Here is a 9,835-nt window from a genome sequence, read left to right as displayed (position 1 = left end):
CTGCAGAATTTGTTATTCTTTCTTCTAGCTTACCTAAACCAAACATTCAGGGCGTGCTGTTTGAATTAGTGGATGGTCCATCATCCACTGTCTGTTACTTAACACAGCAGAGGACACAGTTTTGGTTTGTACTTAATGGAACTTATTCAGAATATTTGCCTCGGTAAAATCACAGACGAATTCATTGCTCTGTCATCAAGAAACAAAAACTAGATCAGATCATAGAAAGCTTTGTTAACGATCAAGAGGCCACATTTTCCACCAGTCCTGCTCTTTGTGAAATTGGTCAGAAATCTTCATCTTTGAAATCTAGCTAATGTTTGAAACAACGTCATCTAGGATAGAACCACCTTGCTAACATTGAAGGGCTTACATTTTTTTTTCATCTTTGGTTTTTTTTTTTGTCGCCTGGAAACAAAATATAGTTCACCAGGTCATCTCATAGAAAAACCTTGTTGATTGTCTAAAGGCTACATTTTGTACCTGACCCACAAGACATTTGGTAAGAATATTTGACTGTTAAATCTAGATAATGTTATAAATAAAGTAAGTTTGAAATTTATGGAGGCTCAGATCTTACCAAGTGTCACTGATAAACTACTGAATGTAATAAAACCAAACAGCTCGACAGAGGTCCCCTTTTTTATGCCCCCGAAGGGAGGCATATAGTTTTTGAACAGTCTGTCATTCTGTCGGTCTGTCAGTCTGTCCGCAATTTTCGTGTCCGGTCCATATCTTTGTCATCGATGGATGGATTTTCAAATAACTTGGCATGAATGTGTACCACAGTAAGACGACGTGTCGCGCGCAAGACCCAGGTCCGTAGCTCAAAGGTCAAGGTCACACTTAGACGTTAAAGGTCATTTTTCATGATAGTTGGGCGTGTCCGGTCCATATCTTTGTCATCCATGGATGGATTTTCAAATAACTTGGCACGAATGTGTAGCACAGTAAGATGACGTGTCGTGCGCAAGACCCAGGTCCGTAGCGCAAAGGTCAAGGTCACACTTGGACGTTAAAGGTCATTTTTCATGATAGTTGGGCGTGTCCGGTCCATATCTTTGTCATTCATGCATGGATTTTAAAATTATTGGGCATGAATGTGTACCACAGTAAGACGACGTGTCGCGCGCAAGACCCAGGTCTGTAGCTCAAAGGTCAAGGTCACACTTAGACGTTAAAGATCATATTTCATGATAGTGCATTGATGGGCGTGTCCGGTCCATATCTTTGTCATTCATGCATGGATTTTAAAATAACTACGCATGAATGTGTGGCACAGTAAGACGATGTGTCGCGCGCAAGACTCAGGTCCGTAGGTCAAAGGTCCTAAACTCTAACATCGGCCATAACTATTCATTCAAAGTGCCATCGGGGGCATGTGTCATCCTATGGAGACAGCTCGTTTCATATGAGAAGAGGTTTGAAAACGCTGAAAACAGACTTTGTTATAGACGACTTATAAATACAGTCAAACATTGTTCGCCTGAACTCAGATAATTGGAACACCATCGCTCGAACTCGTAATTGAGTCCCGGCAAATCTCAGTATGTCTTTTGTTCCATGCCTCATACTACTGATAACTTGAACAAATTTATCCAGTCCCATTGAGTTCGACCAAATGAAGTTTGACAGTAACTGAATCAACAGTTTAAGCCTGACCTAGCCAGGAACTCTTAGCTTTATCAGAGTTATGCCTTCCAGGGAGTTGAGTAGCCTTAGAGACAACTGGTATCAATAATACTGTATTAATTCAGTAAGTTGTGTATCTGTTGTCTCCCCATTTGAAACCAACACCCAATTATCCCTGACATTGATGAGACAAAATAGAACTACCAATACAGCCAAACTTCGTTCTCTCGAACTCAAAGCAACCATATAGATTTGTAAGCTATAGGTAGTTCGAGCTTTCTAAAGTTATACAATTTATAGGGATTCTACCGGGACCGGACGATGACTTTGAGCAAAGGGTGGTGTTTGATTTATCCGAGATCAATGAACAAATTTCAACTGTTTGGAATGAAAAGACATCGTAAATCATTGATTCGCCGACATATACATGTAGTCATAGAAGAAATGGAACAAAAATGTACTTGAGAAAATTTTATTTCTACAGCTTAAAAGATACAATACAATCACTAATAACCTCTATAAACTATCCTTATAACAGACAACATACAAAATTCTAACAAATAGATAAAAACTAGTAGGCCAGGTATACCAGAAACGTAATGTGTAACCTACACAAACTGAGATTCTTTAACTTTTATAACTTAAGGCATTCTTTTCTTCTTTTTTTTAAAGGTACTCGTTCACAACATTTCGGTAAATTATTAAAGTGCTCAAAGAATGGTATGAACATTGCGTATGTTACAAACTAACATGATTTTTTGCAAGATATCACAGTATCAAGACCATTTGTCAAAGGGAGTTGATCATTTGAAATGCTACAGCCATGATTACCTAAATGCTTATTTCTCGATATAAGAAAATTTTAAACATTTTATACCAATTTCTGCAGAAACAGATTTTTAAACAAAAATAAATTCAACCCAGTCATGAATGAGTAGCTTTAATAAATAACATAACACCTGGTAACAAGAATGTATCAAAAAATATATATGCCATTTTTGTTTTTTCGTCTGAACAACATTTTTTGGTTACAAAAGCTTTACTTCAATGCTATAAATGCTTAAAAACCTTGTATTTTGGTAAAATCAGATATATAAAGTTTACACAAAACTGCAGGTAAAGAAATGAAAGCTGTGCAATGTTCTTGATTTAAGAGGAAAAAAAAAAAACAACTGAATTACACCTATTTCAAAATTTACTGTCCTTAAAAAAAATTGTAAAAGTTTTGTACAGAATATGCTTAATTTTAACAATTACATTTAACTGATGTCCTAGTTTTTCTGTTTTCATCGAGAACATGTCTGCTTCAACTGCAGAAATGAGCCGTGCCATGGGAAAACCAACATAGTGGGTGTGCGACCAGCATGGATCCAGACCAGCCTGCGCATCTGCGCAGTCTGGTCAGGCTCCATGCTGTTCGCTTTTAAAGCCTATTGGAATTGGAGAAACTGTTAGCGAACAGCATGGATCCTAACCAGACTGCGCGGATGCGCAGGCTGGTCTGGATCCATGCTGGTCGCACACCCACTATGTTGGTTTTCCCATGGCACGGCTCAAATTGTATTAGTCAGATTTTACTGTTACAAACTAATATGCTCCAATCTGTACAATAGTGCGCAAACAAGATGAGTAAAATAACAAAACTAAAAAACTGCATCGTTACTAACATAAAAGGCACATTTTCACCACTTAAAACACTACCAGCCCTAAACCATTCTAAACTAACACCTGCATCTAGCTACAAAGAAAATACTGCATTAGCAGATACTGTCACAAGACCATTATTTTTCAAACTCTGAAATATAAAAATAGTTTAATGTTAGGTTTAATATTCCCAAAAGCTGAAATTGTTTTCCTTGAAAGTCATGAAAATCCCAGTTTTTTTTTTTTTTGGATGGCCTATTTTAGCCAAAAATGTATTATTTTACAGTAGATTGAGAAATAAATGATGGAGAAATATATCAACTGCTAACTGCATTCCTCTGCAATAAAAAAAGAAAAAAGAACATATGTATGGTTAAAATAATTGGAAATAAAATAAATTGTAAGTTGTAGGAACAAATGAAGATATCTTGCATTTGTATTCTTCTAAGTTTTTGTAATTCAGTTTTGATCACAGAATTATGTAAATTAATACACTGCAACTTGCAAAAACAGAAAGAATAACAAAAAAATATAAAGAGGAAATATTTACAGTTACAATGTATTTATAAAGCGAGCGTCTTTGAAACTTACTGACTGTTCTCAAAGCATCTGGATCAAAAATTATAAAACCAAAGTCTGGAGACCAGTCTATGAATGCATTTTTACCATTGGTCAATTTCAAATGTGTACTCAGAAAAGACCAATCATATGCCAGGGTTTTCAGACTGGTCTTCAAACTCAAGTTTTATAACCTGTTTCAACAGCTTGTAAGTTCTCTAAACCAAAATCATGTCTACATAGATATAAGATGTAGGTAAATGAACACAAATTCTGTCTCCAAATTGTTTATCATGGCTTAGAAAATTAACATTCTGATAAACACACAAAAGATTTAAAAATATTCACCAAAAACTAAATTAAACAAAGGACCCAAGTTGGGCGATCAAAAAATTACGAAGAATTTCTGTCATTTCTGCCCTACTATAAAGAGCCCTAAACATGTTCAATAAGTCATTTCATTTCAGCATGAACATGAATGTCATATCCCAAACTGATTGTTACACTGACATGAATGTTACATCCCAACCTAGTTCTAACAGGGATATGAATGTCACATCCAAAGCTGGTTGTTACATTGACATGAATGTTGCATTCCAAGCTAGTTGTTCCATAGACTAGAATGTCACATCTCAAGCCACAGATATGAATGTCACATGAGGTTTATATATGGCACTCTTCTTGTGCTTCAAGTAGTGGAACAATAATGATAACTTGCATATTCCATTTGATTACGTATTCACCTTATGTATTCAATCGTATAAATCTGGCATTCTACGGGTGTTCTTTAAAAAAAGAAATTTTTGTTATGGCGGAAGTATGTTTAAATGACATACACAAAATAAGTATCTGCATGGAAGTTTCTGAATGTCATTACAGGTCCATAAGCTTAATACACCAGGTTGCAAGGTTACAAATTTGGATACCATTCTAGGAACGCAGCCTTGCCATTGGTCTATTTCAAACCTTGGCTCAAAATTAACCAATCAAGCGCTTTAATTGTTGGACTGGTCTTCAAACCTGGCTTTACAACTTTCTGACTAAGGAATATCCCAGTTGCTTTTGTGCATGGATCATAGCTGTGCTATAAATGAAGTTTACAGAATTGTCATTTTACATTGCAGTTGTGCCATGGATGTAATACATACATGTACTGCCACTGTACACATATATAAAATAACACACCCCAATAGCAGTTTTTTTTCCAGGTGTACTTCTGTTAAAATGTGATTTGTCACTTGTTCTCTATAGCAAAATGTAACAGATATGAGCTTTCTGGAATAACCACTAGTTCAAAGCAGATGACAACTGCAAAATTAATTTCAATACATGGTACAAAATGAAATATCTTTGATACAAACATTCAATTTTCTCTGAAATGCCATCACTTAAAATTTTTAAGATGTAGTGGTAGTTTGCAAAATTCGAACACTCAAGTAATAAATTGTCAATTGAGGCAGACAGACAGACAGACAACAAAATATACAACAGATAAATGAACACTTTTCCTTGAAGAAGATCTTTAAAAAAATGAAAGCATAAAAAAACGAAAACAATAACAAACTTTGTTCGCTTTAAACACAGAAAATTTGTACACCATCCTTTGCTCGAAAACATCATCAGATTCCGGCAAAGTATCTTTATAACGTACATTTTATGATGGCTGAAACTACCGATAACTCAAACAAATTTTGCTTGTCCTGTCGAGTTGGAGCTAACAAAGTTCAACTGTATATAAAATTCTTAAGTGTATAAATAAACACATTTTAGCCACAGACATAAATATTAACTTGTGTAAACTTTCATACATATAAATTGAGTAATTATAATCCTAAATTCTACATTGTAACATGTTCTTGCAAGTTAATGGGACTGACTCATACATAGTAGGCAAAAAATAATTCCTCTCAAAAATCCATAAAAGTGAGTGCTCTGAAAGTGACTAGCTGTACAAATTTACTGACATAAGATCAAGATATTCTTAAAATAATCAAAAATATTGTGCAAACAGTAGTAAACTGTTGCAATGCTTTTGAAATATTGCAGAAATTTTATGTTCTTCTTGCATTTTTTACCAATATCTAATTTTGATTTACACCCACTTTACCAGTTTTCAGTGTCATATAATTATATATTCTATACAAAACTTGGTGGAAATGAACATGTTGAAAAATTTCACCCAAACTGTGGGTGAGTAGCTTTAAATGCAACTTTACCTAAAGACTTATCATACACCCAGTCTGAATGATACCAGTCAGAAATTATAACAAAACACTTATCATATAAGAGATGAAAAAGCAAAGTTTTAACCACTTCATGTTTTCCTTTATAAGCTAAGAGACTCTTCACAATCAAATAAATACATCAAAAAGCAGGAAATAACAAATATAAATATGTCACAGTCAGAAATATGGAGATCATGGCAAAAAATAACAGTAAGTCCATTAAAGACTTTGAAAAATTAAGTATTTTTCTTTTAATTTGACACTTCCCTACAGAATTTTGCAGAAATGTGCAGTCATCCATTATGATTAATTCTAAAGAGTATACAATGCAAGGAAAAACTACTTCTTTGGTTTGGAAATATACTGGAAATTAAATGTCGCGGCCTTTGAACTATTACTCTTTTATATGTGTTATATACATGGAGATCTAAATTAAAACTTTCAAAAGCCTAAAGGTCTAGCAAAGTTCAAGTGATTTCTATAATTATGACAGTAGACCATAATTCCAAAACATAAAACCGATTTTTTCTTTCAAAAATGTTTACAGACCAGTAAAATTTAATGATGTAACAATACAAAAGAAAACAAACAATTCTGCTACATTCTAGACAAACTAGATAAATAAACAAGCTTACACAACTCGCATTAACAACAATGAATGGAGAATAAGTGTTGATTCAAATACACTTGTACTAACTAATCTACCATGTAGTACATATGACTGGCTCTTGTATTTAAAACTTCCATCTTGGTAATTAACTGAATGAAGAAAAAGCACTAAATCTACATAATATTTTTTCTACTGATAAATACTCAAAAATTGTAAAGCCAATGCTATTTTATCAAGACTAGATATACACAAACTTGAGTATTAAATCTCCAAATAATCTTTAACAGCAACCCATCACCTCATCCCGGGACTCTTCATTCTGCCTCTTTAGTACCATATTGTTACAATAGTTTTAAATTGCAAATCAGGACCACACTTTCATGATCTTATGGAACCTTTACAGCTTATGTCAGCAGAGGGTGACCCCAAGTGTCTCTTTGGGAATTATTTTCCGGCACAGGCAGGCACATGGGTAGAATCACGAGCCTTTCAAAAGCCAGTTTACATACATGAAAAGACTACATCCTGTGCTTGGGTTCAGAACAAACAGTTGCAACGGGCAAGTGCTTCGTTGTCAGTGACCGAGGCCCCAAGTCCATACTGAGATGGGAAACTGATAATTTTTCAATACCAGGTTTACCAATTACCACCAATTTTCACAATTTTTAACCTACATTTTTTTTTCATCTGGCCAAACAATGAACAAATTTTTGATCATTTTCGTTAATATAATTGTCAATGTAAGAATAGCTTTTTCCTTGCTGAAATCAGGCACACCTTTACAAAAGGTTTCATTAATCAAGGCCTGTGGTATCAGTTAAGGAAAGAGCAATTTTTCATACTTCAAATTCTGTTTAAATGCATGCAGTAGTATGACTCTAGCTATAACAGCAAAACATGTATAAAATATGCTAAGTACATATACCTCTATATTTACATATATATATAAATATTACATAAAGGTTAAATATATTTCGAGAATGTAAATAATGAGGTAAAAAGACTAACAAGACAAGGAAGTTCATGACAAATGCTTAAACAATCGAAAATGCTCTCCCCTTGATGAATGGTATCAGTTAACCTTTTTTTTTTCTAACCCTTACCCTGCTAAGTTTCTATAATGAACTTGTCTATCTCAATTTGGACAGTACGATCAACAGTTGAAACGGGTGCATACCAAAAAGATAATGCCTGAATGGCAAACAGTGCAGATTTCGATCAGACTGCATGGATGTGCAGGCTGATCATGATCTGCACTGGTCGCAAAGGCAGAATCAATCGTGTCCCACATAATAAGGGTTAATCAAGCAACCTTGAAACACAGATACGACTTGTCTCACTGAAATTCCTCATAATCCTTACAGATTGAATTACAAAACAAAACAAAACAGAGACCTGATAAGTATAACAAATTTAGTACCTTTGAACTTCCAATTTTGGGTGTATTCAATAAAATATGATAGAAAAAATTCTAGACTGGCATTTAATCAATATTGAGGACAATTTCACCAAGTTATTTTTAGAGATGATAAACATTAACATGACATGTACAATTTTCCTCACATCTATACAAATTGTTACTTGAAGATTTTCAATTTCAAAATAACCAATTTCCTTTAAAAAACATTCTCTCATCTTTGTCACTTTTAACAATTCACAGGGACAGCTAATATTTCTCCTCTCGATCCACTTGTCGGCACAGGCAGATAGCAAACACAACACCAAAGATCTGAAAAAAAATATTTTAATTTCAATTATCAATTTCATTAATCTTAATATTTACTCTAATGGGCATATCTTTGAATCAAGCTTACAACTTACATCAGATGCTAAAGTCTACATCTCTTGGAGGAAAAAACCAGTACATGTGGCATATGATGTCTCCACATGATTCAGTGGTGGAGAACGTATGACTTTAGATGCACCATTGTTTTGTCAAAATGCCACTGAAAATATTTAACTCCCTCTGTTTGAAACTGCCACCTTTTCCATTCAGTCTTGTGCTTTACCTACTGAGATATGAGCCGTGCCATGGGAAAACCAACATAGTGGCTTTGCGACCAGCATGGATCCAGACCAGCCTGCGCATCCGCGCAGTCTGGTCAGGATCCATGCTGGTCGCTAATGGTTTCTCTAATTGCAATAGGCTTTGAAAGCGAACAGCATGGATCCTGACCAGACTGCGCAGATGCGCAGGCTGGTCTGGATCCATGCTGGTCGCAAACCCACTATGTTGGTTTTCTCATGGCACGGCTCATATTATAATTCAGTGAGATGGTGGCATGAAAGAAGGCTTGACTGAGAGCCAATACTGGTTCAGGGCTTCAGACTCCATAGTCAATATGCTAACGTTTCCTTGCCTTTTATAATAATATACAGAAGAAGCTGTCTTAGTGACCACCTGTATTAAGCATCAACCTGTAATAAGCTGCCAGTCAGGTTACTTTTCAAATTGGCTTTCTGTTCTTATATCAACCTGTCTTAAGCAGCCGCCTGTCTTAAGCGCCAAATTATGTTGATCCCATAGCTGGCAGCTAAATACAGGCTTGACTGCAGGTTTTTTTCTAGCTAATTTGGGGACATAGCCTATACCCCCAAAATTGGGAGTTTTTACGCACAACTGTTCTAAATTGGGAAATATTTAGTCCCATAGGATATAGTAAGGATGCATTTAAGCACTCTCATACACTTGTTTCACATTGTACAACCTCTTTAACATACTTCCATTACAAAATTGTCCATAATTTGGTCAATTTTTGTGCAATTTTGATGAAATTTTTTTCAGAATGTAGATTGGGAATTTTTGCACTCATTTTGGGAAAAATACACACTTTCTGGCATTGAGAATATAGCCGAATAACGGCTATAAAAACGGCCAAAAAAAACCCTGGACTCTATTATCGTCTATGACAAAACTCTCGTCATTCCAAAATATATATCAATTATGTATTTTGAAGTAAAACTCATTAAATTGTTTTGTTCATATACCAGCAGTCTGTTTCTTATTTCAAAACAATGAAAATCTTATCCCTTAACATGAAAATTTCTCTATGCAAAGCAGTGGAATTCAAATGATTTCATACACATATGCAATGTCAAACCAGATTCTGCAATAAACTGAGAGGGGCTGTTTCAAGAGTCACTGGCAAAATCGAAGCATAATTTT

At 34.9% G+C, this 9,835-nt stretch overlaps 1 protein-coding gene across 1 annotated transcript in view; it reads right to left on the bottom strand.

The window, feature by feature from the left end:
• Positions 1-2,088: 2,088 nt before the first annotated feature.
• LOC123537000 (tetraspanin-18-like) overlaps positions 2,089-9,835 on the bottom strand; it is a 44,919-nt gene continuing 37,172 nt past the window's right edge. The window contains exon 8 of the mRNA XM_053528713.1: positions 2,089-8,398. Coding sequence (XP_053384688.1) covers positions 8,336-8,398 — 63 coding nt within the window. The 3' untranslated portion in view covers positions 2,089-8,335. The remainder of the gene's footprint in view (positions 8,399-9,835) is intronic.

Source organism: Mercenaria mercenaria, chromosome 17 (genome assembly GCF_021730395.1).
Source record: "Mercenaria mercenaria strain notata chromosome 17, MADL_Memer_1, whole genome shotgun sequence".
NCBI classification, from domain to species: domain Eukaryota; kingdom Metazoa; phylum Mollusca; class Bivalvia; order Venerida; family Veneridae; genus Mercenaria; species Mercenaria mercenaria.
Note: the sequence above shows the minus strand (reverse complement) of the source record. Positions and strands in the feature narration are given on the sequence as shown.